A 17515-nucleotide genomic window follows, 5' to 3' on the forward strand; every position below is an offset into this window, starting at 1 on the left:
TAGCACTATCCTATTTTTTTCCCCAACTTTCCTTATCTTGTGCTATATTCTATCACATACTGCAGCCAAACCAAACTGCTCTACATCTCTGAACAAACTCTGAATTTTCCTGTCTCCATATTTCCTATGCCTGGAGTATTCTTCCTCCCTCTGATTATCTAAATCCCAGTTTAAATGCCATCTCCTCCATGAAGCCTTTGCTTATATCCCCTAGTCACAGTAACATGAATTGAGGTCACCTAGACTAATCTCCTACTTTTTACCAATGAGGAAATGAGTCCAAGAGAGATAAAGTGACTTATGCAGCCAAAAAACCAGAAAGTGCTCCAAGAAAGTGTTTCCAAGTCCACGGTGTCATGCCATATGTGATATAGATATTAAGTATAGACAGTAAAGATAGTTGCCCACTTGCACCTCTGGTGTGTTTTCCCTGCCTCATTCTGAATTATAAAATCATAATACCAAATCATTTACTGTCTATTAAAATGGAACCTATTCCAATCTTTTTGTGTCATTTGGAGCATACCTTTTAGGTACCACTAGATGGCACACCTGAGTAGTGTGCTGTATCTGAGTCAGGAAAACTCAAGTTCAAATCCTTACAGGTTTCCTAGGTATGTGGCTCTGAGGGTGCACACATACACACACACACGCAGTCTGCACACACATGCATGTGCATGCAAGGTGTACACAGACACGTGTGTACATACATGTATGCATGGGTAGGTTTGGATGTATGTGTCTATATGTATATAATAAGCATATGTGCATTTATATATGTGTATCTATATATGTTTGTATATATATATATATATTTGTGTGTATATGTATGTGTGGGAGACAGGCAGTTATAGGTATATGTGTGTGTATGTATTTGTGTGTATATATGTATTCATAGATATATATGAATAAGTGTATAAATGTATGTGTGTATATGTAGAGGTATACATGTGTATCCATATATGTATGCATAGGTATATATGTATGTGTGTATAAATGTATTGTGCATATATGTATATAGGCATATAGGTATATATATGTGTGTCTATATATATGCATAGGTATATAAGTATATGTATATAAATGTATATTATGTATAGGTATATAGGTATATGTGTTTCTATATATGTATAATGTATGGAATATATGTATATATGTATAAATGCATATATATTATATATACATATTTGTATATATATTTTATATAGGTATATATATATATGCACATCTGTAAATGTATATGCATATAAATGTATATGTGTATATATGTATGTGTTATATATGTATGCAAAGTTATATGTGCATATATATGTGTATATATATAGAAATATTTGTTTGATCCTCACGATAGTCCCAAGAATGAAGTTCTATTATCATACTTATTTTGAATTTGTAAAATGTTTCACAAACTTGAAACTGTATAAATGTTATTGTTATTACTGTATAAATGTTATCATTCTTATTTATTAATATGTTTATTGCTTGACAATTCCTCATCCTCCTCTTCTTCCTTCCTTCCTTTTTCTTCTTCTTCTTCTTCTTCTTCTTCTTCTTCTTCTTCTTCTTCTTCTTCTTCTTCTTCTTCTTCTTCTTCTTCTTCTTCTTCTTCTTCTTCTTCTTCTTCTTTTCTTCTTGAAATAGCCTAATTGCAGTAACTTCAGAGTCTTATCACCAGATTAGCTTCAACATGGATGAATTTTTTTATCTGTACTATTTCACATGGACCAACTATTAAGTAATAGAAGGTTTGTGATCTACACTGGCAAAGGGTCCCTCACCCTGACAAGATCATTGATTCTTTAAGACTGGCTATATTTTATTCCCTGGTACTCTATAAACTCCATGAGAGCAAAGACTATGTCTTTCTGTCTCCCTGCAGGGCTTAACATAGTCTTTGCACACTCCAGACCTTTTGTTGAAATGAATGATCTCTGGCCCTTCTGAGGCAGAGGGAACTCGTGTTGTCTGCTAGTTCCTGAGCAGGGGATACAGGATACTGCTAAGAGAAAACCAGCATGGACCCTCTAATAACATACCTTGGTTGTCATAAGACGTGATGACTTGTGTCTGCTGATGGTGCTGTGTCTGGGCCACGTTTCCTATTTAAGTAAGAGAAAAAATACTGCAGTGACCATTGGGATTGGGGTGGAATTTCCCTCAAGGCAGAGCAAGAAGATATGTGTGCCTTTAGGAGAGGCAGGTTATCCAAAGGCTGCCAACATTTTCCCCCTCTCCTTCCTTCTCCCTCCCACACCAGGGTCCAACTCAGCAGGGAGACCTTTCATCAGTGTCCCGAAACAGATTGAGTTTCCTTCATTACCAGTGAGCTGATCCGAAGCTTAGAAGGAATGGCACGGAGTCAAGTAGCCTTTGTGACCACAAACCAGGCCCTTGTCCCTTGTAAATCACTGCCCTGGAAAATCATTCCCCCAGCCCCACCTTAACCCTGTCCCATGATTATTATCTGAGCTTTGATTCTGTTGCATTCAAAAATTGAAGTGTCTTTTTCAAATGTCAAATTTCTAACTTTCAAAGGAATTAAAAGTTTCAGCACCTCTTAGGGGGAACTTATATAAAATATAAATGTAAAATATGATGCTACAATTTTTATCTACTTACCTGTCTATGCTTTGGATAACAATTCTGTCCCATTCTGGTCCCCTTAGTTTCCCTCTCCAAGGAGGGAATCTAGAAAAGGAAGTAGTCATTCTAATCCTGCCACTGAACTCTACCATGAATGACTTTGGGCAATCCATTTCCTTTCTCTGAGTCCCAGATTTACAGAATCAGTGAATGTGAGAGTTGGAAGGGGTTTTAGTGGGCATCTCCCCAAATCAAACATAAAATGAATCCCAACCAAAATAAATCTGTAAAATTCTGAGAGTGGACTAAATAATTTCTATGGTTCCTTCCATTTCTAATATTCTTTGATTTGGAATACCTTATGCTCTGTTTTGATTAACTGAGTGAGGAATTTGGGGGAAGAAGGGAATTAGGATTCTGGCAGCAGGAGGCACTGACACTAAGGAACTGAACTTATCAGTCTTTCCTCCTACTTTCTCCCTCTATCTTTCTGTATTACTTTTCTGTGTCATCCTTATAATCTTAAATCCTTGTGAGGTAAAGAAAAGCTTTTTTTAAAGAGTAGGGAATGATGGGATCAGATGGATAATAATAAGTACTCACATACACACAAATATATTTTACAATAAACTTGTGAGATAGGGTAGTGCAAGTAATAGCATACCTATTTTATGATGAGAAAATGGAGGTACAGAGGGCTCAACAGGGTCATTCACATTCCCACACAAATCTTTTGACTCCAAGGTCAATGTTCATTCCTTTTCCTCATCCTCAAAACACACACATCAAAGATGCTTCTTCATATACAATATATTCTTGGAGAGAGATTTGATTTTTACAAACCTACTTTCCCAGTGTCCTATTTTCAAACTGTAGACAATAGTAGTAAGGAGTCTACTTTCAGTTTTTCCTTCATTTCTTGTTTTACCTAAATTCTTATTTCTTTTTATCTCTGAAATGATTTGGGTGACTTCTGTATGTTCCCCAATTCCTCTTTCTGACCCTACCACAAAAGGAGGTCTAAGCTTTTCCTTTCTTCTTTCTCCTTTGTCATAGAATCAAAGAATATAGAGATGTGAGAGACCCTAAAACTAATTAGTCTAACTTCCTCATTTTATAGAAATCTAGTCCCAGAGATCCAGAAAGAGAGTGTCATATCTTACAAACTATCTCTAGAGGCTACACAACTAAGGGAGGAACTAAGCTATTCTGAATTCCCTGGGATCATGCTTCTTTACTCTGGCCACTTTCTACTTTTCCCTCAGCAGTGATTCCTCCCATCAGAGTGTTTCTCCCCATTCCTTTTTTCCATTTTTAGTTGTGAGAACTATAATCAAATTACCATTAACATTGCCCCTACAAATGGCTTGTCAATATTGAGTGACCCCCTCACCATCCCAGTAAAATCCCCATTTCCCAGACCAATCCACATTTCCTTGCCCACAATACTGTGTGTTCTATCTCTGACTCTATCTTTCTGTCTGTCTCTTCCTTTAATTGTCTGTCTCTGTATCTCCCTGTCTCTGTCTCTATCTCTATCCCTGTCTCTATCTTTCTATCTGTTTCTCTGTAAACTCTTTGAGGGCAGAGATTGTCTTGTTTTTGCATTTTTATTCTGAGTTATCACAGTATTTGGTGCATATTAACCACTTAATAAATACTTTTCTTTTTCATTTCTCAAGGTCACCCAGATAGTAAGTAGCAGAGAGAGCTAATATTCAAAGTCCTTTGAATGTCCTTTAACTCCCAATTTTCTTCTATTTATTTTCTTTAAACATTTTTGACATCTTTTTCTTTTTACCTCACATTTTTCTCCTGTATCCTTTCTCTTTCCCTCTTCCAAATAGCTATCCCACATAAAATAATATTAATAAAAGAAGAGAAATAAAAATCTGCAAAATTAATTAATATGTTGAAAAAAATTTGTCATTACATAAAATATTTCCCATTTGTGGACAACCCTCCCTTCAATCTCTCTCCACTTCTGCAAAGGAATGAGGTGAAATTTCTATTCATCTCTCTTCTTTGGTGTCAAGCTTGTCCTTTTGTAATATTGATTTTTGCATGTTTTGTGGTTATTTCTACTTCTCTTTTTACTACACCAGACTGATTCCTTGGGCTTAGAGATTTAGCATCTTCTAATGTATCTCATTATTTCTCTTCATTTAGGGCCAAAACCAAGCCCAGAGAAAAGAATTGGCCTCAAAGCAGCCTCCTGTGGGCATGCAGCAGCTTCCCTCTAATGGATCTCCTGGCCTCTTAGCCAAACTCTCTTTAAGAGTGACAATTGTCCCTAAGTCTCCCAGAAATTCAACAAAACCTGTGCTCAGTGGGAATTTCTGGTCCTTATGCCTGAAGACAGGAAGACTGAGTTTCTGCATAGGACAGCTGACTGTCTCCCCCTCCTCCTCTCACCCCCCCTCAAGAGGGGGGGCATGAGGAAACCAGATCCTGGGGAAGGGAATCCTCGAGGAGGAGGATTGGCTGGCACAAATGGACGATTGATATTTATAGACATGACTGTACAGTTGATTTCCATATGTAACAACAGAGCTGTACAGTGCTGCTAGGTAGAGTTCACCAAAGGACTAGGAAACAGCGAATAGAAACACAGGGTAACACATAGCCAGGAAAGCGGGCATTGCTCCATCCTGAGCACAGCCGGTTGGGTGGCAGTGTTGCCAGGCTGGATTTCTCAACAATTTGGTATATTTGCTCTGCCTTTAGAAATTATATGGGTTATAAAGTGAAATCATAACAAGCAGAGGAGGAAATATTTTAAATGGCCAGAACCTCTATCCAATGATGTGTCAGTAAAACCTAAAATTTTAAAGGAATCAAAGAATTATCTACAAAATTATAAAGACCTATATATGAACAGAACACCAAATAAAGATATTAAATAATTCAATTTTAGAAAAAAGAAATTGAAGTGGTTGGAAAGAAACTACCAAGGGGGAAAATACTCTGCTTCAGATTGAATTAAGAGAGAATTTCATTACTTTTAAAGGACAATTAATACCTTTATTATGCAAATTGTTCCCAAAGAATTAGTAAAAAAGACCAATTTTGCCAAATTCTTTTTATGAGACAAATATAGTCCTAGAACTGAAACATAAGGAGCATAAAGCAAAGAATAGAAAGTAGAGGCTAATGCCATTCATAAATATCAATTAAAAATTTGAAAAAAAAATCCTACTTTAAAAACTTATATTTAATGATAGTTGGCTTTTTTCCTCCTATCCCCAATTTTGGCCACTGGAGTAAGCATCCTATTATTAGATAAACCTTAACACACCTCAAACTATTGTCTGACTCTAGAGTAATGGTTCTCAAAATGTGATCAGTAAACCCTAGACACTCCTAAGACAATTTCAAAGAGTTCTTTTTCATAAAAATATTTTAAAATAATGTTAAATTTAAATTTTTGTTTAATTTAATAAATAAAAATTTAATTTAATATAATATTAAGACACTTTCATTAAAATATTTCTCCCTTTTCTATTTACTTATCTGTGTGAGGCAGATTTTCTTCAAAGACTTCAAATAAAACAGCCGAAAAAGTGACAACCAAATTGTCTTTTATTAAACCAGATATGAAAGAGTTTTGTAAAAATATATAAAACAATTCCCTCTTCTTGCAATGTTTTTTTGCTTTGGACAATAATTATTTTTCATAAGATGTTATTTATGATAATAGGTAATGGATTTATTAGTTATTTTAAAAGAATAAATAATTTAAAATTTTATCAGTTTAAATTTTCAGTGCAATAAATATTAATATATATAATCCACAGAAACAAAACTCTTTGGGAGCCTTAATATTTTAAAACTGTCAAGAAGTCCTGCTGCAAAAAGTTTGAGAATACTGACCTAGAGACTGTATTTGAGGTTTCACAAAACTGATCTGGTTAAAGAAATCAAGAGACCTGAATTAGAATCCCATATTGGCTATTTGTCAAGCATGTCATTATGGCAGGTCATGATTATTCTGGATCTTAGTTTTCTAATGTATAAAATAGGAAGAATAAAACTTGAATTAAATGCCTCACAAGGTTGGTGTAAAGAAAGTGTTAAGAATTATAAAATACTGGAGAGATGGGAACTTCTTTCTAAAATTTACTTCAGTTTTGTGTCCCTTGTTTTTCTCATCTATCTAAGGGGATCTCTCAGGATTGTTGTGGGGATAAAAATGAACCACAAGACCTGAGATATCTTTTAAAAAATAAAATTCATTCTAGGTGGGCTGTGTATTCAATAAATAAATGTTAAATAAGTGAAAAGGGAAAGGAATGATAGTCCATATTTCCAAATAAGTACACTATCGAAGAGACTAACTTACTGCTTTCCCAGTTCAGAGTTTCCCCAGGACATACATGGAGTAAAAGCAGAAGTCAGCAGATTTCACCTAGCTTCTGGTCATGACTTGGCTAGAAAGCCATTAGATTAACCTGAGAGAAGTCAGGCACAGGCTCATAGATTTAGAGTTGGAAGGAATCTAAAGGTCATGGAGACCAACTTTTTCATTTTCTAGAGAAGGAAACCGGAGCCCAGAGAAGTAACTACAAAGGTCACACAGGTATGAAGAAGCTGACTCCAGATCCAGCACTCTTTCCACTGGATCTCTTGGCAATAAATATAGAATTGGAATTTTAAAGTTGGACAATGTTCCATCAGGGCTGGCCCTGGACTGGCACTGGCTTTTACTATTTCTGATGATTTGTTTTGGGCTTTGGTTAGATGGAAAAGACTTAGGAATGCTGTTGTAGAAGACAGTAAATCTTTCCACACATAACAGCACTTTGGAACCTGTATGAAAAAGGTATCCTGTGAGTGATAACAGAGAAACTGCTGTACTAGCATCAACAAGGACCTTTGGCTCACCCGAAGAATTGCTGTTACTACGGACTGGAGAGAGGAAAATCGGGTCTGTATCCATTGGCTAGTCCTGATTTTTCTTCTTAAATTTTTCAGGAGAGGGGTTTGCTGAGGCAATTGGGGTTAAGTGACTTGACTTGCCCAGGGTCACACAGCTAGTGAATGTTAAATGTCTGAGGCAGATTTGAACTCTGGCCCTCCTGACTTCAGGGCTAGTGCTCTATTTACTGCTATTTACTAGTCCTGATTCTTTGTTTAAAAGATATCATGAGATTCCGAGATACAGAGATCACTGCGGCTCAAAGCAACCTCAGATAAAATCTAATCGGCCCCTTCTCTTTATAAATTGAAGATCACAAAGATATAGTTGCTTGCCCAAAATCATACAGATCTGCAGTGGCAAAGCAGGATTCAACTTAGATTTTCCAGCTCCCAATTCAGGGTTCTTTCGGGGTATGGGGTGGGGCGCAAGAGAAGGGAAGGCCAGGCCAGGGAAGTCTAAGAGAGGAAAATTAGGACCTCTGATTTCATCAGTTTAGAGAACTCCAAGTTAAAAAAAAAGCACCAATGTAAATCCTCAATTGTTCTGTATTTAGAGGTTTGGCTGGGCGCACTGAGACATTGGGTGACTTGCTGAGGCTCACATAGCTAGTACATATAGGAGGAAGGTCTTGAACCTAGACTGTAACCCCAAAGTCAGCTGAGTTCTCTTCCTACTACTGGTTTTCTCCAATGCTTTTTCCCACTGTCCTTTTCAGCATCCTTCCATAACTCTCTTCTTGATGAATCCCATAAAAAAAAGAAGCACCTTTGAGGCCAGCTTTTATCCAGCTCCTAAATCAGATTTTTCTAGCTCACAGTCAAATTTCTTTTAAGACTAGCCTGATTTCTTAGAGTTTGATTCTGTGGTTCAAAGCTGTTTTAATGGGAGTGTTGGCTGAATGGTTTGTAATCTCTGTTAGTGGCATTAAGTGGGTCTCTGAAAGGACAGAGGACTTGGGATAATGATAATTGTTGTCATACAATAATACTTTACATTTATATGAGTTTTTAAAGTTTATAATATATAATGTATATATACATATATGTGTAAGTATACCTTGAAGTGTATATATACATACATATGTGTATATATGCATATATATGGATGTATGTGAACATATGTGTGCATAAATATCTATCTATCTATCTTTCTATATCTTAGGGTCTATTGATATCTCCATTTTTTACAGATGAGAAAATCAAGGCTAGGATAGGAGAGATGTGACTTTCCCTGGATCATGCAGCTAATTAAGTATCTGAGGCAGGATTTAAATTCAGGTCATCTTGATTTCAAGTCACTTAATATTCTATCCATGATGCCTCCTAGCTACCTAATAAAACATAATTTATATTTTATTAATGTTCTTTTTTTCCCCAATCTCTATTGATTTTTACTTTTTCACCACCTTTCCCATCTCAATAAGGACCCTCCCTTGTAACAAACAGCTAAGCAAAATAAAAGCAGCACACTGGCCTATATCTAAAAATCTGTGCCTCATTCTGTACCTATAATCCATCATTTCTCTTGCAAGGTTAGAAAGGTTAGGAGAGACACAAATTCTTAGAGTTTGAAGGGGCTTTAAAAAAGCCAAAGTCTTCAAACACACACACACACACACACACACACACACACACACATACACACACACATACACATATGGGTTGTTAGCAACAGTTACCAAAGCAGGCCAGGATCTGGCCTCTTTGAATTGGCTTATAGATTCCACCCTCAGACAGCTTATCTTTGGACTGGAAGAGAAGGATGTAGTGGGATGCATGTGGATTGAATGGTTACATGGATTGAATCACAGAACAGAAAGCTTCAGAGTCTTTCCCAGACTAACATGTTATCATATTCTTTGTTCCTAGATCATTATGGAATCACAGAATTCTTGGTCTATCTCTGCTAGTAATTTTGTTCAAAATCTATATGTAATCAGGTTTCAGAGAGGAGACCATTTTAAAGCAAAAAAATCCTTACTGATAGTCCAATACATTCATAGCTTCTTTAGCTTCAAGTAGCTGAAAAAGACCTCCGAGATCATTTAGTTCACTCTTTGGACACTCCAAGGCTTCAAGAGGAACAATGTCACCATGACCTTGTGTCACAGATAGAACAACATTTGGGGCTAATAAGTATTTCAGAACCAGTCTACAAGCCTGGTCCAACTTTAGTTGTTGTCATTTCTTTTCAAAAGATTTAAAAGGAAGTAAGAAAATAAAAGAGGTGAATGAGATTGGGGTTTCAGTTTCCTTATATATAAAATAGACTAAATTGCTCAGGTTTCTTCCAGCTCTAACATTCCATCACCCCCTGTGACCTCTTCCCAGACATTTACCTCGAAGGTCGTTTCCTTCAAATTTCTGCCTTCTTCGGTTTCCATTTCCGATTCCCTGGAAGCCTATGAAACAATGAGTTGGCATGAGACATGTCAGAGCAGTTAGACATTTAGTTAAGACATTTTAAAAGCTTTGAATAAAAACTTTATTGTGAACTTAACTTTAAAGAATAACAAATACAAGTAAGTTTACATTTACAGCTAAGTTTATAAAAGATTTAAAATCTACCAGGGATCTCTAACATATATGCTATATTTGTCAGCTATATTCCTTTCCATTGCCTTTTTTTTTTTGTCCAGTAACAGTATTTGTATATTTTCCTCATCTCCTTTTATAATAGATATATATGCTATTTAGTTCTGGCATTTTTTTGTCATGCTAGTTCATGAATTTTTTCTTTCATTCACTCACCAAATATTTATTAACTGTCTATCATGTGCCAGGCACCGGGCAAAGCACTGGTGATACAAAAAGAGGCAAAAGAGTTCAAGGAACTTGCAATCTAATAAATAAGACAATATGCAAACAAATACATTCAAAGTAAGCTGTATGCAAGATGAATAACACATAACCGTGGTTAAGAAAGGTTTCCTGTAGAAGATAGGATTTTAGCTGGGTCTTAATGGAAATCAGAGACATCAGTAGTCAGAGTAGAGGAGAGAGAGAGGAAACATTCCAGGAATGGAGAATAATCCTAAAGATCATAGATTTAGAGTTAAAATCTTAGAGGCCACCTATTTCTACTCATGCATTTTACACATGGAAAAACTGAGGTCCATAGAGGTTAAATAATTTTTCCAAAGTTTCACAGGTAATAAGTGTCTTAGGTGGGATTTAAACTCAAGTTTCCTGACTCTAGAGTCATCATGCCATACTGGGCCCCTTGTCCCACTGGTGAGTTTCTCCCAGATCTAGATACCTTGCAGCTGATTAATCTCCAACCTCTCATTATAATGCTATCTCCTTGAGAGCAGGGACTATTATCTTTTAGTAGCTTATGTTTGTATCCCTAGTACTAAACACTGTGCCTAGCATTTAGCAGGCACTTAATAAATGCTTGCTATGCTTCTTTTCCCACTGTATACCTTCAGTAATTTTCTACTTGATGATTTATCTAGGGCAGTTGAGTTAAATCCAAAGGGTGGGGGGACTTTAAATATAAAGATCCTTGCATATTGACTTAGTTTTAAAATGCAGTGTTATCTATGTTTTATTGTTATTTCAAGTTTTATTTTGATTGACAGTTCCCAATTATGTTCTAATCTGGTTCTGGCCATTCCAGAATGTTACTGGCCACATGGATGACACCTTTGATCCAGGGCACTGTATTCTACTTAACATCATGGCTGAAGAGGACAGTCAGCAATGGGTAAAGTGAAGGCAGGAGGCTTCCTGTAGCCTTGGGGTTTCTTTTTCCTACAAAATATGGCTGCTTCAGACTGCAAATAAGAAGCACTTTTGTGATAGATTCCTTAATTTGACTAATAGTTCTTTCTTCCCTTTATTTTTGGAGACATTTTGGTTGAGTGAAAATATCCTGTAGTAGAAAAAAATATTGGGGTAGGAATCTTAGGATCATTAAGTTTGGGGCTTTTCTTTTTGTGGAGGGGAGGACTCTAAAGACCTCCTGAACCAATCCTTTAGGCAAATTGCAGGACAAAGGACTCTGGAGTCCTTCTCACTTCTGATGCTTACTAAATGACCATTGGCTAAAGTCACTTGTCTTGATCAGAATTCAGTTTTATCACTTGTAACAAGGGGAGAGAAGTGGCCTCGATGGGTCATCTGAAGTCTTATGAGTTTATGGATCTTATTGGAGGGGAAGAAAAGGAAGGAAACAATTATTTATTAAGTACTTACTATATGCCTTTTGGTGCTAGATATTTTACATACATTACCTCACTTGACCATCACAATAATCCTGGGAGGTAAATACTATTATTATCCCTATTTAATAGTTGAGAAAACTGAGAAGGCAGGAGTTAAGTGACTTGCTCAAGGTTACACAACTGCCCAATGTCCAAACACATAATGCACTCAGGTCTCCCTGACTCCAGATCCAGCACTTTAGCCACTATACTACCTAGCTGGGTAGGGATATATTTTTGGGGTGTGTGTGTGTGTGTGTATGTGAGTATATATGTGTGTTTCTCTTTTGTCAGATTAGGAGATTAGATAAGGGGTTAGATATATGACAACCTAGCAGAATGGATAGAGAGCTGGCCTGAAAACAAAGATCTAAATTCATATCCTGCCTCCTATATATACTGGCCAGTCATTAGCCTATCAGTGCTCTCAATATCATGGACCACAATTGCAGAGGAGGCAATTGGAAGTTTTTTCTTCTGGGCATTCCCTATATTGAGGAAGTGGCAGCTTCAACTCCCCATCTCTAAATTAGATGCTCTCTGAGGTGTCTCCTGATTGCCTCTGATTGGGAATTAACTTGATAAGGCCTTTTAGATAGACTTTCATCAAAACCTCAGGCCTTTCATCCATATAACCCTCTCTAAGACTACTACCTCAGTCAGACACCTAACCACACTAGCCTCCAAGAACATGCTCTATGCTATATGCAAGATGTCTTCAGATTGGGCCCCTGAAGAGTCACTCACCAGATATTTACTAACCCAGATGACTGATCCGATCTCCCTTCTTTTCTGGTATTTGAAAGAAAACAAATGACCTCTGCCTTTATTAACACCAGACCCCTGAGAGTCAGAGATGAAATCAAATGATATAACCCGGTATTATGTGTAGCAAATTTCTGCTTCATTCTTTCCAAATTTCTGTGATTCAGAGTAATGGGCTACTCAAGTAAAAATTCTCTTCCATTGTTACACTATCTTCTGCTCTCTCAATTCCAGCCACCTCAGATATATCTTTCCTGAACCCTTTGGGAAAAAAAAAACTGTTCTATCATTAACAAATTTCCCTCAATCCTCTGACATTTGGATAGAAAAAAACAATTTGATGTTCATGGCTATGGAGTCTAATCATATCTTAGTAGGTCAGGATGAGGGTCTACTTTCTCATTCTGGATCCTTGGGAAGAGGATGCTTACTCTCAAAGGAGGGATTTTCTAACATTGGTGTCACTATCTCTACCAAAGAGCTAAAGGTAGATAGGAAGAATTTTTGTTTCTTTATGATCTTCCCATATTCATTTAGGCTACATAATTCCTTCTTTTAACATATTAGGGATGTTCAATGTTTTCTCTCCATGAAGGAATTGGGCTCCCTGGATAGAACTACTGCTCAATCATTTTGACTAAGCTGACCCACCTGTTTAATTAAATGATGGGTCTGACCAATTGTTTGAAATGCCAGTAACCACTTATTTCCGATATAGTCAAGGGAGGCATTTCATTGGAAAATAATTGCTGTTCTTCTTTTAGGTCACAAGATGATTTTAGAATTCACCAGTAAAACATTTGAAGAAAAAAAATTAATTCTAAAAGAAGTCTAAGGAGAAAGAATATTTTGGGGGTTTAGTCTCTGCTAGGATTTCTCCAAGGTCATATTCAGGTGCATGAATTATAATTTGGAAGAAACATAGGTGGATTTATGAATTGTCTATTCAGTCTATTATAAAGTTAAACTACTGTTACTTCTTTTCTGATTCTGATAATCATTTTGGGGTTTTTCTTTATTCTTTCTTTCACCCACTTTCAGTAGCACCAGATCTCTCAAGGCAGAAATATATAGCACAATACCAGGGAATAAATAAGATAATGTAGGTAGAAAATCACTAAAACCCACCAAAATCTTGATCCAGCCTCTCAGATTCTGAAATGCTTTTTGGAGAATCCTATGTTACAAGGGGATTATACAGCATATCTCAATAACAGAATTGAGAGACAGAATGGACAAAGTATAATTTCTTAATCAGTATCCTATTACCTCTGCTAATTGCCTAATTATTTTAACCCAAAGCTTCCAAGCTCTCTCACTAGTTTAATGCTGTCCCTCCCACCTAGAGAATCTCAGAGAATTGCCTTTGGCCCCCATGTCCCTTCTGAGTCCAGGACACCTGTCTGTATTCCCAGAACTCCTGAATCTATTTATTTTCCTTGCTTGTGTGCGGTGTCTAGGTTAGCTCCCAGGAGGCTTTCAGAGCCTCTCCAGCTGTAATTGACAGGGACAAAGACATCTTCAGCACCACCACTTCAGGTAGGCAGGTAGGAGATGGAAATTAAATGGGTTCGAGAGCTCTGGGGATAGAATTGGAGCCAGAGGCAGAGAGCAGCAGTAAAAAATATCAACAGCTTTAGTGTAGGAAGCTAAAAAGAAGTTACACAATGCATTTCACAGAACTTTCATTAGGCCATGCTTTCAAAGAAAGAAAGCTTAGTAAGGTGGGTACCTGCTTATCATTAATGCAGTGCATACTTAGTTTCTCTTGTTGATGAAATAAACTATTTACCGATAACTAATGGCCCTCAAATTCTTAAAAATGAACTCTTTTCATCATCATCATCATCTTCAAGTAAATAACAAGCATTATTAACTCTTAATATATATCATACATTCACTGTTTTAAGGGCTGGAATATGAAGCTTCATCATCATTAATGAATACACACACATTTGTAAAAAACCCATATATGTTAATATATTATATCATTCATCCTGCCAAAACCAAAGAAATCATCTCTAACCTTAAAAAAAAACAGAATAGTTTTGAAAGTAGTCCCAAGTCTTTGTTTGCCACCTGCCTAAGAAAGCCTTCAGGACTGAAAGCAAATAAAGTCATTATATTTGGGAATCAGGAGTCCTAAACTCTAGCCTTGGCTTAGCCACTTCCTTCTCTGGGACTCAGTTTCCTCATCTGTACAATAAAAGGATTTAACTAGGGAATTCCCAGAGTTTTCTCAAACTTCAATCTTCTCTTTTTTTTTTTCTGACTTTATTTTTCTCATGATATAATGACATGGTAAGCACCTTCCTTCTAGAGATTAAATCAATTTCTCATCTTTCATTTCTTTATCTTCCCCCACCCAAAGAAACATCCTCAGGAAATTTCATCTTTAAGGAAACTGAGGTCCCAGGAAGGTCATTCCCTTCAGCCACAAAGTCAATCTTTGGCAAGCTTGTATTCTTGAAATTTCAATTTCTGCCCAGTGTGGAAAACTGGGCCCAGAACTATACAAAGCTGTTTTCTGAGTTCTTGTGAACTTTGCTGAGCTGGGGAACTAGGCAAATGAAAATCCAGACTGCCTTTAACATCAGCATCTTTAACCTGCCTCTCTGATCTGCAAGCTTGATAGAGTACCTAGTGGGGAGATTGTATTATTGTTCTTGTTGACAAAGGTGATGAATAGAGATAGGGCCAGTAAAATGGACTCATCCAAGTTCCTCTTTTGTTCAAACCCTCCAGTGGCTGCAGCACTTCAAGGTTCCCGGGGTTTCTTTCCTAGCTAGCTTCTTTGAGACTAGGCAAAGTTCAAACAGCCTTTAGCATAAGACACTGAATAACGTTCTTTCCCACTGATTTCCCATCGGGGAGCAGCGTCTGGTTGAAAGACCGATCTTATATCTGGCAAATGTAGATTTGCTATCTCAGGGACTCTTGGGCTTGCAGAAATCTATCAAAACACGGGTGGGAAATAAAGTAACGATTTTAGGAGGCCGGGGAATCCTGTGGTGGGGAGCGGCTACGAAGGGGCTTCCCCTTCACTGCTGGCCGGGAGCAGGGAGCGGACCCTGTTTCGGACTCCTGCCCCAGTCCTGTCTCTCCGCGCTCTCCCAGCGCCTGTGCTCTCCGAGCGGTGCAATTGCTCCGCGTCCTGCAGGAGCGGGCACCCCCACTGGGATAGGGCACCCTAGAGAGACCGACCTTAGGGGCACCTTCCCCGCCCCTTTCCGGACTCCGGGACTAGTAATGCTTGCTTGTTTGTTTGTTACCTCGGCATTGCAGCGAAGAAGCAGGATCCGTCTGTCTGTCCCTCTGCACAGTCCGTCTCTTCTCGGGGTGAACTATAAGGAGCATATCTATGGTTATTTCACAGTTTTCTTTTTTCAACTCCATGGCACCTGTTAGCTGTGCGCATTGGCCCTCACTGCCCGCCCCACACGCAGCTGCAGCAGCAGCGGCCGGCTGTCGTCCCCGATGCGGCGTCTTGCGGCGAATGACACTGTTTATTTTCCTCCCTTTGAGCTGAGAGCTCCCCCTCACTCAAAACGAACACACAAACAGCATTTCGCTGACTCTGCCAAACACGCCATTAGTGCCCAGGAGAGATCTACCCTAATGAAGAGGTTATAAGTCACCTTTGAAAGGAAATCCCGGTGCGGATCCATTACCCACAGTGGAAGAAGGAGAGTGCTAAGGAGAGAACAGTTCTGGTTTCACAAGGACCTCTCCCTCTGCTCCCACCCCCTCCTCTTTCCCTCTCTCTTTCCCCATGTTCTCTTTGCCTTCCTGCCCTTTTCATTTTGACCACTTGCCTTCTGTATTAATACTTTTCTCAGAACTAGTTTACACTTGGCTGGGTTCTCTTTGGAAGCTTCGAAGCTTCCTTATTGCAGAGAAAAGGGGGATTTTCTTCCCTCCGGCTCCCCATGTAGAAATTTTACAATTTAGGCAAAAACTTTTTAATTAAAAAAAAAAAAAGACAAAAAATGAGGAACAGGAGAGCTCGAGTCTGAATAGCTGTGAGAAATGGGATAGTGTTTCCCTTTTGCATCTTCAGATAGCCCAGCCTCTCTCATATATATCCAAATATACATGTATCTGTATTATATATATGAAACGAATTATATATGCATACACATATCTATATCCCCTCTCATATGTATACATACATATATATCTATATCTATATCTATATATTTGGATACATATGTATGGATCTAAGTATATGTGGATATCCATACATACACTACATATATATATATACATATAAAAGGGGCTAACTGTATTTGCATACATATATACATACATGTATTAATCTACTGGAGAAGAAGGGTAAATAAAGTAGTTTGCAGGGGGTAGGGAATAAGGGGGAGTAAGAGATTGAGAGATTGAAAGGGAAGAGAGATCTCTGTAGGCAATTGATCTTCACACTAGTCAGATTGGGTAATAGGATCTCCTGAGTGTTTAACTGACAGCCCACAGTAATGCAGAGTGAAAGTCTTGAAAATTCTTTCCCAGTTAAAAGTCTGATCTTTCCTTCATTCCTCATACTGATTCCCTTCCCCATCTTTTCTCACTTTCTCTTGCCTTTCAAATAGGCTAGCCAAGAGACAGAGAGGGAACAGTATGATTTAGCAATTAGGAGGGACCCTATTTAGCTGGCCACTGAGATTTGGAGAAGGCTTGAGCTGAGAAATCCTTTCTAATTTTATCTCAGACTCCTATCCTGTCACCTAGCTGATAGCTGCAAGACATTTGGCTGGTGGTCTCTGGGGGAATGTTAACACCTGTGGGTGACAGGCCTTGGCAATTCTATTCTATGATTCTACATGCTTAGAAAACTCATTCGTCATGCATAGGATGGATGCCATCTCAACCTAGGGTTCAAATCCTTGCTTCAGATCACACAGTCAATAGAACTAACTAGCTAACTCCTCAAGAGGCATTTGTTCCCTCTCAGGTCTGTCAGCTCACCCTCATTTTGAAAGTGAAGATTCCTCCCCAACTTTCATAGCTCCAGGATGTCCTGTGTATTG

At 37.9% G+C, this 17515-nt stretch overlaps 1 protein-coding gene across 1 annotated transcript in view; it reads right to left on the reverse strand.

The window, feature by feature from the left end:
- KY (kyphoscoliosis peptidase) overlaps positions 1–16193 on the reverse strand; it is a 98484-nt gene extending 82291 nt beyond the window's left edge. Inside the window, exons 1-3 of the mRNA XM_031959772.1 lie at positions 15749–16193; positions 9843–9905; positions 2037–2099 (exon numbers count right to left, since the gene is read on the reverse strand). Of these exons, the coding sequence (XP_031815632.1) occupies positions 2037–2099; positions 9843–9905; positions 15749–15872 (250 nt within the window). The 5' untranslated portion in view covers positions 15873–16193. The remainder of the gene's footprint in view (positions 1–2036; positions 2100–9842; positions 9906–15748) is intronic.
- Between the last annotated feature and the right edge of the window lie 1322 nt (positions 16194–17515).

The sequence above is a fragment of the Sarcophilus harrisii genome, chromosome 3, assembly GCF_902635505.1.
Source record: "Sarcophilus harrisii chromosome 3, mSarHar1.11, whole genome shotgun sequence".
Classification (NCBI taxonomy): domain Eukaryota; kingdom Metazoa; phylum Chordata; class Mammalia; order Dasyuromorphia; family Dasyuridae; genus Sarcophilus; species Sarcophilus harrisii.